This window comes from Pongo abelii, chromosome 20 (assembly GCF_028885655.2).
Source record: "Pongo abelii isolate AG06213 chromosome 20, NHGRI_mPonAbe1-v2.0_pri, whole genome shotgun sequence".
Lineage (NCBI taxonomy): Eukaryota > Metazoa > Chordata > Mammalia > Primates > Hominidae > Pongo > Pongo abelii.
In genome coordinates, this window is record NC_072005.2 from 64,546,221 (window position 1) to 64,560,541 (window position 14,321).

The 14,321-nt window shown below is 46.2% G+C and overlaps 2 protein-coding genes across 8 annotated transcripts in view; both read left to right on the top strand.

Moving 5' to 3' along the window:
- Positions 1–481: 481 nt before the first annotated feature.
- LOC103888720 (zinc finger protein 586) overlaps positions 482–14,321 on the top strand; it is an 85,364-nt gene continuing 71,524 nt past the window's right edge. The window contains exons 1-3 of one of the 7 annotated variants that reach the window (XM_024236601.3): positions 482–980; positions 7,339–7,465; positions 9,540–11,415. In XM_024236601.3, coding sequence (XP_024092369.1) covers positions 939–980; positions 7,339–7,465; positions 9,540–10,585 — 1,215 coding nt within the window. In that variant the 5' untranslated portion in view covers positions 482–938 and the 3' untranslated portion in view covers positions 10,586–11,415. Of the gene's footprint in view, positions 981–7,338; positions 7,466–9,539; positions 11,416–14,321 lie in introns of those variants that run through there. The other 6 variants (XM_009233240.4, XR_010138674.1, XR_010138675.1 and 3 more) reach the window with 6 other exon arrangements.
- LOC112130069 (zinc finger protein 587) overlaps positions 2,125–14,321 on the top strand; it is a 99,016-nt gene continuing 86,819 nt past the window's right edge. Inside the window, exon 1 of the mRNA XM_054541264.2 lies at positions 2,125–2,577. The gene's annotated coding sequence lies outside the window, so the exon portion shown is untranslated. The remainder of the gene's footprint in view (positions 2,578–14,321) is intronic.

Sequence of the window (14,321 nt, forward strand, 5' to 3'; positions counted from 1 at the left end):
CACACGCCTGTAATCCCAGCTACTCGGATGGTTGAGGCATGAGAATCGCTTGAACCCGGGAGGCATAGGCTGCAGTGAGCCAAGATCACACCACTGCACCCCAGCCTGAGTGACAGACAGAACTATGTCTTAAAAAAAAGAAAAAAAAAAAAGGAAGAAGCCGAGCATCACAAATTCTGAAATAAGAAATCTCCAAACACGCGGGCAATCAGTTGCACACAGTACCCCCAGAAATGTGCGTATGGCCTCTTCTAAGATGGGAGACCCTCCTCCGCATCTGGACCTGGAGTCGCCATTTCCTAGCGCCCCTCGCAGTGGAGCTTGCCCCTTTCTTCGGAAAGTCGGAAGAAAGCCACCTTAAGCGCTGCCCATGTCTGGAAACTACATTACCCAGAATCCGCCCTGCGGAATGGAAACGTGGCTGAGCCAATGAAGCTTCAGAGAAGCCGCACCATTGCCGGGGCACGTAAAGTCAAGCCAGGACTTCCGGCGTCCTAGCCGTGGCAGCCATTTTGGCCTGTCAGGTCCATCAGGCGATACTGGGTCTGGACGAGCTCGGGAGGAGTGGTTGTGGCCATTGAACACAGGCGGATCTGAGGCTCGGCGACGCCGCTGGTCGCGACCTGGGACAGGACAACGACAGGAACACGGCCGAGCCCGCGTTCCCCCCCCCGCCCAGAGTCATGGCGGCAGCAGCCGCTCTGAGGGCCCCTGCTCAGGTGAGCGCTGCGACCTCCGGGCCTCACCCACCCTACCCACCCAGACCCTGAGGCCACTGATCGTGAGGGCCGCCTCCTCGCGTCCCTGCAGCCCAGGCGTCTGTCGGGGACGGAGAGGCGCCGGCGGGTGGGATCCCTGTTTCCGACACCCCGTTGATGCGGTCGGCAGAGCGAGACTGGCCGAGGGCAAAGGCCTGCAGGCGCGACTGAGGCAGGAGGATGCGGAACAAGGGGACATCGTGTGTCTACTGGGAAAGAAGTGTGAGCCGGAGTTATTTCTTTTCTTTTTTTTTTTTTTTCGGACGGAGTCTCACTCTGTCGCCCAGGCTGGAGTGCAGTGGCGCGATCTCGGCTCACTGCAAGCTCCACCTCCCCGGTTCAAGCGATTCTCCTGCCTCAGCCTCCCGAGTAGCTGCTGGGATTACAGGCGTGTGCCACCACGGGGTTTCACCATGTTGGCTAGGCTGGTCTCGAACTCCTGACCTCAGGTGATCCGCCCGCCTCGGCCTCCCAAAGTGCTGGGAATACAGGCGTGAGCCACCGCGCCTGGCCGAGGCGGAGTTGTTTCTTCAGTACCAGGCTGAGGGTTGAACTTTGACTGTGAGGACGCTAAAAGCCATGGACAGTTTTGAACAAAGGAGGACATCTGTGTTAGAGTTACGATTCCCAAAAGATGTTCAAAGGAGGAACAGAGTTGAAGGCAGTGAGGAGGACATTGAGGCATTGAGAGGTTGAATCATTGAGAGGTAACATTGAGCACTGGGCCACAAGATTAGAGACTCAGTCTGAGGTCATCTGGCTGCAGGGCCAAAAAAAGCTTACAGAGAAGCCTGAGTCTATCAAATCCGAGCACAGACACATTTGTGAAAGCCCTGCCAAGCCAATTGGCACACCTCATGGCTACAGAAGCACTTACGGAACCCACAGAAGGAAGTAGGGGACTGGTCCTCATCCTAACCCATGTGTCTAGATCTTGGCGTCTTTTTTTTTTTTCGGCGACGGGTTCTCACTCAACACCCAGGCTGGATTGCGGTGACGCGATCACGGCGCAGCATGGCCTCGACCTCCCCGGGCTCAGGAGAGCCTCTCATCTCAGTCTCCCGAGTAACCCGCTTTTTGTATTTTTAGTAGAGGTGGGGTTTCACGGCCGGGCGCGGTGGCTCACGCCTGTAATCCCAGCACTTTGGGAGGCCGAGGCGGGCGGATCACGAGGTCCGGAGTTTGAGACCATCCTGGCTAACACGGTGAAACCCCCCTCTACTAAAAATACAAAAAATTAGCCAGGCCTGGTGGCACACACCTGTAGTCCCCAACTACTTGGGAGGCTGAGGCAGGAGAATCGCTTGAATCCGGGAGGCAGAGGTTGCAGTGAGCCGAGATCGCGCCACTGCACTCCGGCGACAGAGAGAGACTCCGTCTCAAAAAAAAAAAAAAAGAGAGAGATGGGGTTTTGCCATGTTGCCCAGGCTAGTCTCGAACCCTTGGCTCAAGCAGTCCTCCTGCTTCGGCTTCCCAAAGTGCTGGGATGACAAGCAGGAACTACCGCACCTCCTAGGACACTTAAGTGCCATTTCTCCGGTCCTTCAATCTGGGGATCTTGGAAAAACCTCAAACCCCAAACCTACATCAGTGACATAGGTTATGGGGAGTTGTTGCTGTGTCTGTCAACTAATGTAACACATGTGGAGGGTTCACCCAGGCACTGATACTGGGGTGTGCAAATACTTAGAAGTGAAACTAGAGGGGTGAGGTGATGTTACCAATTTCTTAATAGGCGCTGTCTGGTTACCGAGTGGGCAACAGACTGTGGGGTTGAGGGAGGCGGAAGATCAAACTGGAAGCTACTGCCCTAGTCGAGGTAAGGATTAATGGAGTAGAGTTGTGGCTTAGGCAATGTGGCTAGATCTGGATTTGTGTTTTTTAGAAGGGCAAGTCAATTTTTTTTTTTTCCAAGATGGAGTCTGGACCTGTTGCCCAGGCTGGAGTGCAATAGTGGAATCTCGGCTCACTGCAACCTCCGCCTCCTGAGTTCAAGCGATTCTCCTGCCTCAGCCTCCGGAGTAGCTGGGATTACAGGCGCGCGCCTCCACACCCAGCTAATTTTTGTATTTTTAGTAGAGACGAGGTTTCGCCGTTTTATCCAGGCTGGCCTCGAACTCCTGACCTTGTGATCCACCCACCTTGGCCTCCCGAAGTGCTGGGATTACAGGCTTTAGCCACCATGCCCAGCCCGGCAACTCAATTTTTAAATGTGAACAGTGAGAGCTTGAGAGGATTCAGGAAACACCCCTGGGTTTTTGATCTTAGCAGCTGTGGCAATGGGAGCTGCATCAACTGAGATGAGCAAGTTGATAGCAGGTGTAATATTCACTGAGGCTATCAGGAGGTTTGTTTTGGCCATTCTGCGTGGAAAAAAATACAAATTGCTTTTGCTCTGTTCTTGCCCACAACAATCAACACAGAGTACTTCTGTGACTAGATAATGTGTGGATGGTTTTCCTCATACACCAAGTAGTTCTCCAGTGGACATCAGATCCCACAGGGTGAAGTCTCAGTCCCACGGGACTGTCCGCCAACCCCTTTTGATGCCAATCACAAGCCCCAGGATGTTTTTTTTTTACCTGTCCTTTGACTGACTTGCTAAAAATCAGGTTTCCATGACCCCTTCCTCGGCTTCCATTAAATTGCTAGAGCCAGTCACAGAACCTCAGGAGACGCTTTAATTTGCCAGTTTATTCTAAATAATATTTATTACAAAGGTTACAGATGAAGAGATGCATAAGGGGAAGTGACCCAGAGCTTTTACGATCTTCAGGCACACCACAGTCCAGGAACTTCCATGGGTTTGGCTATTTGGAAGCTCCCCAGACCCTGTCTTTATGGGGTTTTATGGAGGCTTTATTACATAGGCATGATTAATTAAATCATTGGCCAATGCTGATTAGCTTAACCTTTGGCACCCTCTCCCCTTTCTGGAGATTGGGGTATGGGGCTGAACTTTCCAGACCTTGAATCCTGACATAGTCTTTTCCCTGTCCAGTCTCCATCCTGAAGTTATCTAGGGGTTACCAACCATCAGTCAACTCATTGCCATTCAAAGTCACGTATAAATTTGAGAATTTCATGAATTTTAGGAGTTGCATGCCAGAAAAGGAGATGACCAAATATATATTTCACAATATCACACCCATATTAAGATTCTGAAATGTATTAGATACTACTTAGTGGAGCTATTAAATGGGCAGCTGGACACATAGATGCAAATATCTGGGGAAGGGTTGATATTGGTGGTATCTAATATATGGTAACTACTGTGTGGACTGAAATGATTGAGTCATGGCTCACATTTGGAAGGCATAACCTTCAGATTATGTTGATGACACTGTTGGACAGGAAGTGGAGTTTGGGTTTCCTGCTTGTGTACCTGGTGATGGTATTGGATTTCAGAAACACAGGTGAGGGAGGTAAATGGCCATGAAGGGAGGATACATCTGATACATCTGTTTCTTCTTTTTTTTTTTTTTTTTTTTTTGAGACAGAGTTTTGCTGTGTCGCCCAGACTAGAGTGCAGTGGTGCGATCTCGGCTCACTGCAACCTCCGCCTCCCGGGTTCAAGTGATTCTTCTGCCTCAGCCTCCCGAGTAGCTGGGATTATAGGCGCCTGCCACCATGCCTGGCTAATTTTTGTATTTTTAGTAGAGACGGGGTTTCACCATCTTGGCCAGGCTGGAAAGGGAGGATACATCTGACAGACTAGTTTGGCAAGTGACATAATGCTTCCAAGGAATGAATAGACTTGAGATGCATGCTGACGCATAGGAGTAGCTGAGGGAAGATGACACTCAGGCCAGAGCTTGTGTTTATTGGCCACTTTGTGGCCTCACCAAGATTTTGAGATGACTTTGGTGTGGCCTGGGGTGTTTGATTCAGCCTGGTGGATATGGAGGCAAATATGGTCACCTTGTGAGAGTCACTATGCATGAGATTGATGATCAATGGTTCTGGGCTTTGAATGGGGTTAGGTGGACAGAAGAAAGTCATAGTTGCCGGGCATAGTGGCTCATGCCTGTGATCCCAGCACTGTGGGAGGCCAAGGTGGGCAGATCACGTGAGGTCGGGGGGTTCAAGATCAGCGTCGCCAACATGGTGAAAGCTCATCTCTACTAAAAATACAAAAAAAGTAGCTGACGTGGTGGCAGGCACCTGTAATCCCAGCTATTTGGGGGCTGAGACAGGAGAATCGCTTGAACCTGGGAGGCAGAGGTTGCAGTCAACCGAGATTGTGTCATTGCACTCTAGCCTGGGCGACAAGAGTAAAACTCTGTCTCAAAAAAAAAAAAAAAGTCAGCCGGGCGCGGTGGCTCACACCTGTAATCGCAGCACTTTCGGAGGCCGAGGCGGGCGGATCACTTGAGGTCGGGAGTTGGAGACCAGCCTGACCAACATGGAGAAACCCCGTCTCTACTAAAAAATATAAAATTAGCCAGGTGTGGTGGCTAATGCCTCTAATCCCAGCTACTCGGGAGGCTGAGGCAGGAGAATCACTTGAACCTGGGAGGTGGAGGTTGCGGTGAGCTGAGATCGCGCCATTGCACTCCAGCCTGGGCAACAAGAGTGAAACTCCATCTCAAAAAAATAAATAAATAAATAAATAAAAAGTCATAGTTTCTGAGGATAGCAAATGCAGCGCAGAATTGGAATAGCACCATAAATATCTGAAAATGCTAGTGGTTCTTTTTGTCTGTGGATTTATGCATGGAGGGCTTCATAGAATGAATTGGGGCTACCATTGCTATTGAGAAACATTGGAATTCTGTGGTAATATTGGATTCCTTTTTAATTTACCAAGACTACTGTGGATAATGTCAGCCACATTATGGTGTAAGCCCTAAAGTTAAGGTCAGTATCATGTGCTACCTTCATGTCTGGTGATACCAATACTACTTCAAATTGTCTGAGTGCAAATCCCCCTCCCCACTCTGCCCTTTGGGATAACGTGTCCTAGCCTAACTACCCTTTTAATCAAGAAGACTAGGCAGAGTTCCTGGATATTATTTATTTGTAGCAGGTTTCAGTTTCTTTTTTTCTTTTTGTTTTTTTTTTTTGAGACGGAGTCTCGCTCTGTCGCCCAGGCTGGAGTGCAGTGGTAGATCTCAGCTCACTGCAAGCTCCACCTCCCAGGTTCACGATTCTCCCACCTCAGCCTCTTGAGTACCTGGGACTACAGGCACCCATCACCATGCCCGGCTAATTTTTGTATTTTTAGTAGAGACAGGGTTTTACCATGTTAGCCAGGATGGTCTCGATCTCCTGACTTCGTGATCTGCCCACCTCGGCCTCCCAAAGTGCAGGGATTACAGGCGTGGGCGTGAGCCACTGCGCCCAATGCAGGTTTCAATTTCATTTCTACCCACAGAGTTACTCAAACCAGTTGCAGCTGGGTGTGGTATCTCACACCTGTGGTCCCAACTACTCAGGAGGCTGAGGTGGGAGGATTGCTGGAACCCAGGAAGTTTAGGCTGCAGTGAGCTGTGATTGTGCCACTATGCTCCAGCAGGAGTGACAGAACAAGACCCTGTCTCAAAAATTAAAAATAAAAACAAGCCAGTTGCATTCTTTTAAGGGAATCAGGGACTATCACACCCTCTTGATTGAGCAAAGCTTACATACCACAATCCCTGGTTGCTTTTTTTTTTTTGAGACAGAGTCTTGCTCCGTTGCCCAGGCTGGAGTGCAGTGGTGCCATCAGGGCTCACTGCAACCTCCATCTCCCAGGTTCAAGTGATTCTCCTGTCTCAGGCTCCTGAGTAGCTGGGACTACAGGTGCATGCCACCACACCCAGCTAATTTTTGTATTTTAGTAGAGACGGGGTTTCACCTTGTTGGTCAGGCTAGTCTCGAACTCCTGACCTCAGGTGATCCACCCACCTCGGCCTCTCAAATTACTGGGATTACAGGCATGCGCCACCGCGCCTGGCCATTCTCTCTTATGCATAGTGCAACCCCCATGTGGCTCTCTGTGGTAAGTGGTGTCCTCTTCTCTCAAGCGCTGAGCATATTTGATTAATGAACTTTCTTGATGACTTGTGTTCAGCGTCAGGTGTTGTGTGTTTGGCCATCATCATAACCCTAGGGTGAAACTCCTACTCTTACCAGTAGAAGAAAGGGGGATTAAAATACTTTAACTTCTGGCAAGACTAGAGAGGCCTATAGTGTGGGCGGTAAGGTGGTGGTGGCAATTGGCATGTGTCTGTGGTGTCCAAAGATGTGAAGGATGTGTACGTACATAAGGATTATGTTTGAAAGGCCTCAGGCACTGCATTGGGATTCATGTGACCTTTGCTGTACCAGGGGAATTGCTAGAAAGGAGAGGATGGAATCCTTTATTTCAGGACCACAGCATAGATACCTGTGTGCTTATCTGCCTCTTGTTGCTGATGGCTGTGTGTCATGATTAATGGTCCCATGAGGACACAGTGGCACTAGTGGGCAAAATTTCTCCTCTGAGTTGGGGATCCTGGGAGGAGGAGGATGGGCAAGGGTAGATATGTTGGGGAAGTGGATTGTGGGTCTTCAGCATAGGGGCCATTTGTGGTTTCATCTATCCCCATCATAACAGAGCAGTGTGACCTTTGAAGATGTGGCTGTAAACTTTTCCCTGGAGGAATGGAGTCTTCTTAATGAGGCTCAGAGATGCCTGTACCGTGATGTGATGCTGGAGACCTTGACACTTATATCCTCCCTGGGTAAGGTACTCATATTCACCTGTGACCTGAGTTAGTCTGTGCCCCTCACCTTTATGCCTTATCTCTTTCTCACATCAGGACCATGGACACAGCTTCATGCTCCAGTTCTCTGGAGAGGTTCTGTTGTTGGTTGGACTGAGGTGTACGTACTGTCCTCTCCTTTCCTTGAGCAGCCCCAACCTGCTTTGTTGCAGGCTTCCAGGGAAGGAGTCAGGGTCAGGAGTCTTAAAGTCACCCTAATGCATCCCACCTTGGTTGTCCTCTGCCTGTCTGGGTGACTGTGCAGATCCAAGGCTTCTGTTTGTCTCAAGTTCCGTTTCCCTCCTTTAGCTCACATTTGTTCATGCTACGAATTGCTGGCACTGATGTGGTCATTATGTACATGAACCACAGCCTATTCTTGCAATACCCTACTTCAAAATTCTTTTTGTAGTATTTCATCAGGCACAATAACACCTGTCATCCCAGCTCTTCAGAGGCTACTCAGAGCCCAGGAGTTTGAGGCCAGCCTGGCCAACATAGCAGGTCCTCATCTCTAAAAATATATAGGAAGGAATTCTTTTTGTAATATTAATTTCTTTTCCTGTGGAATATCAAATGCAGAGTTGTTCTGAGCCAGCATTGGCTGTTCGTCTGTCCTATTTTTCCCTTAGTACTTACATTATCAAGTTTCCATGTAGTTGCTCATCTTGGTGGTGAAATGAAGAGCCCGTGGTTGTCCCTAAGATGTAAATGAGTCCAGCCTTAGCAAGGACTTGGGGCAGCTTGTTTCTGAAGAATAGCATGTGAGTGAGGTCATGACATCAGGGCTCTATTCAAATTATGCCATAGACCTCTTCTATTTGACTAGTATTTTCGTGCCAATAGAAGTAGCCCCACTTTATGTCTTTCCTTCCCCATTCTTGAGAGTGCCAGTTTATTAGTCCTACACCTTGTTGCTTCTGCTGTTACATCCAACCCAGGACTAATTTTCATATATCTGGACTCCACATCTCACCTATTTTTCTCACGGCTTCTGTCTGCAGTGGTCTTCAATATTGGCTCATGTATTTTGTATTATGAAGTATATACCCTTTTTTTTTTTTTTTGAGATGGAGTTTCACTCTTGTTTCCCAGGCTGGAGTGCAATAGTGCGATCTCGGCTCACTGCAACCTCCGCCTCCCAGGTTCAAGCGATTCTCTGGCCTCAGCCTCCCGAGTAGCTAGGATTACATGGGCCCACCACCATGCCTGGCTAATTTTTTGGGTATTTTTAGTAAAGATAGGGTTTTACCATGCTGGCAAGGCTGGTCTCGAACTGACCTCAGGTGATCCACGCCTCTCAACTTCCCAAAGTGCTGGGATTACAGGTGTGAGCCACTGCGCCCGGCCTCTATGAAGTATATACTCTTTTTTTTTTTTTTTTTTCCTTGAGACAGTTTTGCTGTGTTGCCCACGCTGGAGTGCAGTGGCACAGTCTACGCTCACTGCAACCTCCGCCTCCCAGGTTGAAGCAATTCTCCTGCCTCAGCCTCCCGATTAGCTGGGATTACAGGCGCATGCCACCACACCTGGCTAACTTTTTTATTTTTAGTAGAGATGGGATTTCGCCATGTTGACTGTTGACCAGGCTGGTCTCAAACCCCTGACCTTGTGATCCACCCACTTCGGCCTCGCAAAGTGCTGGGATTAGAGGCATGAGCCATGGTTCTCTGCCACGTATATACCTATTCTTAACAGTCCCTGACCAAAGGATGTTGTGCTCTAGTCATGTTGGGGGGGCCTGGATATATTCTTTATATAGTACTCACATGTCATCAGCAAATAAGGTTCCACAGGCAAGTTGTTTGCAAATGAAGGAGTTATAGACCCTGCCTTTATTCTGTCTGTTGCCTCATTTAGTCATGCCCTTGACAACATGAGGCCTTCTATATCTGTGATAATGCTAAGCAGCCCCAACCTCAACCTGAACCCAACTCCCTATTTGTGCAAATAATTCCATAGACTAGTTTTTTGGTTTGTCAGATACTCTTGTGGGTAGGCTGCATACTCAACAAAGTCAACATGTACCTCACCAGCATTTCTTTGCTTTTAGGTTGTTGGCATGGAGGGGAAGATGAGGCAGCACCTTCTAAGCAGAGCACGTGTATACATATATACAAAGACCAGGGAGGTCATAGTGGAGAAAGGCCTTATGAGTGTGGGGAATATAGGAAATTATTTAAGAACAAGTCCTGCCTCACTGAACCCAGAAGAGATCACAAACACAGGAATGTTCGCACTGGAGAAAGGCCTTATGAGTGCAGCAAATATGGGAAATTATTTCACCAAAACCCTACACTCCATATTCATGAGAGATTTCATACTGGGCAAAAGACCTATGAGTGCAGTGAGTGTGGAAAATCATTTCACCAAAGCTCTTCACTCTTGCAGCATCAGACACTTCACACTAGAGAAAGGCCTTATGAGTGTATTGAATGTGGGAAAGCCTTTGCTGAAAAGTCCAGTCTCATTAACCACAGGAAAGTTCACTTTGGATCAAAGCGTTATGAATGCAATGAATGTGGGAAGTCCTTTGCTTATACATCTAGTCTCATTAAACATAGGAGGATTCACACTGGAGAGAGGCCTTATGAGTGCAATGAATGTGGGAGATCCTTTGCTGAAAACTCCAGTCTTATTAAACACTTGAGAGTTCACACAGGAGAAAGGCCTTATGAATGCAGTGAGTGTGGAAAATCATTTTGCCGAAGCTCTTCACTCTTGCAGCATCAGACAGTTCACACTAGAGAAAGGCCTTATGAATGTAGTGAATGTGGGAAATCCTTTAGCTTAAGGTCCAACCTCATTCACCATCAGCGAGTTCATACTGGAGAAAGGCATGAGTGTGGGCAGTGTGGGAAATCCTTTAGCCGAAGATCTAGCCTTATTATACATCTGAGAGTTCACACTGGAGAAAGGCCTTATGAGTGCAGTGAATGTAAGAAATCCTTTGCTGAAAACTCCAGCCTTATTAAACACTTGAGAGTTCACACTGGAGAAAGGCCATATGAATGCATTGATTGTGGAAAATCATTTCGCCACAGTTCTTCATTCCGTCGCCATCAGAGAGTTCATACTGGAATGAGGCCTTATAAGTGAAGCAAATTTTGGAAATTCTCTTGCCCAGGCTTTTTGCTCCTTCAAGGCCAGAGAGTTCACACCGGATCAAGGTGTTATGAGTGTGACAAATGAGGAATATTCTTTAGCTAGAACGCTAGCTTCTTTACATAAAAGAGTGCTCCCACTGAAGAAGTGCCTTTTGAGTGCAATGAATGTGAGAAAGCCTTCAGCCCTCATTGGTTACCACAATATTTACGTGAGGAAAATACCACAGATGTGGAGGTAATATTATTTTTTCTTCAGTATAACAGTGGAGGAGACCCCTTATGAGGATGCCATCTGCCTAAATTGAATGTCATACATCAAATAGCTGCATACCTTCCAGGTATGTGGGAACTGCATAGTATTTTTCAACCTGCCCAGGTCTCTTGCTAGACTTCTGTGACTTACAGTTCTCTTCTAAAAAGCATTTCACCTTTACCACTTGGCAGGTGCCCACAGTATATCATTCGCCTAACTCATCATGATCCAGAAGTAACTTTGATTTTGTTTCATTCAACAGAGGGATTTTTTAGTATCCTCAGCACTCATTCTATTCTAATTTCTTTCTCTCCAATGAGTTAGGCCATGAACCTGACTCATTTTTGGCACAGAGGACTCTTCTGATAACTTAAAAAGATGGACTACCTTTTTCAGGGATCTTTTGGATCTCACAGAATTCTTAAGATGGAATTTTCCAGCCTGCCAGTCATGAATCTCAGACAGCCTGCCACCTATTGCCCTGATTTGTGTTATAATAAAGGCCTTGTTGCTTAAGACACCTTCAGTCTTTGCAGGAGGGCATGGAAGCTCCAAGTGCTTTTCTCATACTTTACCCTATGCATCTCTTTATCTGCATCTTTTGTACTATTTATAATTAACCAGTAAGTTATTTTCCCTGAGTTTTATGTGCCATTCTATCAAATTAGTCAAATCCAGTTGGGGGGGTCCATGGGATTTGTGGTTTATAGCTCATCAGTCAAAAGCAGAGGCTCTGGGGCTTTGATTGTCATCAGAAATGGGAGCCTCAGTCTTGGTGACTGAGTCCTCAAATTGGGGGATGTGATGCTATCTGCAGGTAGATAATGACTGAGTTGAACTGGAGGACCCCCAGCTTGTGTCCACTGGAGGATTGCTTGGTGTGTGTGGAAAACACCCTGCACAGCTGGTCACAGAATTATTCCATATTGATTGTTGTTGTGTTGTGTGACAGACAATAGAGGAAAAGTTTATTTTTTTCTACACATATGCTATGGCTTCCCTTCTATTATTCCATATCTTTTGACTCCTGCCATACTATTTCTTTCTCTCCAAGTTTTTGTTCTTCCTCAGAGTTCCCATAAATGGAAAGGATATGCACTTCGTTGAAATAAGAATTTCATGTTAGCCAAGTTTTCAGGATAGCCATGAGTTTCACTTAATTATCTGAGAACTTAGAGCTTACTGTCCTCTACTTACTATCCATTGAGACTTAATGTGTTCTTGGCCATCACAGAAACTTTACTAGCTACTTATGTCATTGTCAATGGATAACTCTCTGAATCCACATTAATAACTTTGTAATTAGCTCAGTCTTCAGCTGTTTTTCAGAGATAATCCCCAGTCTTCATGCAGACACTATCACTGCACCTACAGGTGAAATGATAATCACTTCCTAGCAAGGAAGTTGGATCATGGAATACAAGATAATTTCTCAGGAATCAGATGGTCTTGTTCCACACCTGCAGGAATGTCAACATTGCAACCACTGTGGCAAATACTGATTTAATTAGCAATTACTATTCCCAGATACGTGTCAAAATCTTAGAAGAAATTGTCATATCTTAGACAATTTAGAAGTGATGGAGTGTGTATGATGAGAAATTATCGCACCACTGCACTCCAGCCTGGGCGACAGAGCGAGACTCTGTCTCAAAAAAAAAAAAAAAAAAAAAAAAAAAGCTTTACTCACATAAAGTGAAGAATAAGAAGACTTTTTTGAGTAGATGTTTAGTGTCCTTATAACATCTTTTGGATATGCATTTTTATCCTTTTGGGAACATGATTTACCAATGCGAGCTGCAGGGCTATTGCATTAATGTGTTGAATGCAACAGTTAAAACTTCCTGTTCCATTTAGTGAATGGAAAAATACTTAAGTTACATGAATAAAAATTGTAAATTACAAATAGCAAGATAGTTAAGGGTGTAAAACATCTCAATCCCTAAATGTTACTTACTGACATCATGTTTTATAGGTACGTTTTATTTTCAGTTACTAGTATTTTATTCCCTTCTTGCTGGAAAGATGTCCAGTGATTCTGAATCAATACAGGTGTGTGGGATGTCATCTAGAAGTCATAAAATGGCTTATTCACATTAACCATGTTATGACCACTCACACTCGCTGATACGTATCTTCCTGTCACTTCTGTGGAGAGTGAAATTTTCTCTTTTCTTTTTTTTTTTTTTTTTGAGACAGAGTTTCACTCTTGTTGCCCAGGCTGGAGTGCAATGGCATGATCTCAGCCCACTGCAACCTCCACCTCCCAGGTTCAAATCATTCTCCTGTCTCATCCTCCAGAGTAGCTGGGATTACAGGTGCCCACCACCCTGCCCGGATAATTTTTGTATCTTTACTAGAGATGGGGTTTGCTATGTTGGCCAGGCTGGTCTCAAGCTCCTGACGTCAGATGATCTGCCTGCCTCAGCCTCCTAAAGTGCTGGGAGTACAAGTGTGAGCCACCACGCCCAACCAAAATTTTCTTGATAACACTCTAATTATATTCCCACAAAACCTTTGTAGTCAGAGAAAATCTGTAGTTGATAAAGACAAAGTTTTTAGTAATGAGAGCAGTTTTAGGCTCTGTAGGCTCCTGTCTGTATAATTAATACAACATTTGTTAATTCACATATGAATTGTTCTGCTTTTTTTTTTTTTTTTTTTTTGAGACAAAGTTTTGCTCTTGTTGCCCAGGCTGGAGTGCAATGGCGCGATCTCAGCTCCCTGCAACCTCTGCCTCCCGGGTTCAAGCGATTCTCCTGCCTCAGCCTCCCGAGTAGCTGGGATTACAGGTGTCCACCACCACACCTGGCTAATTTTTTCTATATTTAGTAGAGACGAGGTTTCACCATGTTGACCAGGCTGGTCTTGAACTTGTGACCTCAGGTGATCCACCCGCCTCAGCCTCCCAAAGTACTGGGATGATAGGCGTGAGCCACTGCCAGGCCTGTTCTGCTTATATGACTAAAATTTATGTGAAAATTTCTGTATAAGGCCAGGCGTGGTGGCTCACGCCTGTAATCTCAGCACTTTGGGAGGCCGAGTTGGGTGGATCACCTGAGGTCAGGAGTTCGAGAACAGCCTGACCCACATGGAGAATCCCCATCTGTACTAAAAATACAAAATTAGCTCGGCTTGGTGGCGCATGCCTATAATCCCAGCTACTTGGGAAGGCTGAGGCAGGAGAATCACTTGAACCTGGGAGGTAGAGTTTGCAGTGAGCCGAGATCACGCTGTTGCACTCCAGCCTGGGCAACAAGAGCAAAATTCCGTCTCAAAAAAAAAATAGAAAATTTCTGCACAAAATATTTAGATTTCCTTCCTATTCTCAATATGTTAGTGTGCTTTATCATTCTAACTTTTTGGTATTTTGATTATGCTAGTAATTTCTTAGTTTTGTTCAATTTTAATGTGATATATAAATCAATATATCCCCTGATAAATTTTTACATGATTTATATAAATTTGTTGTTGT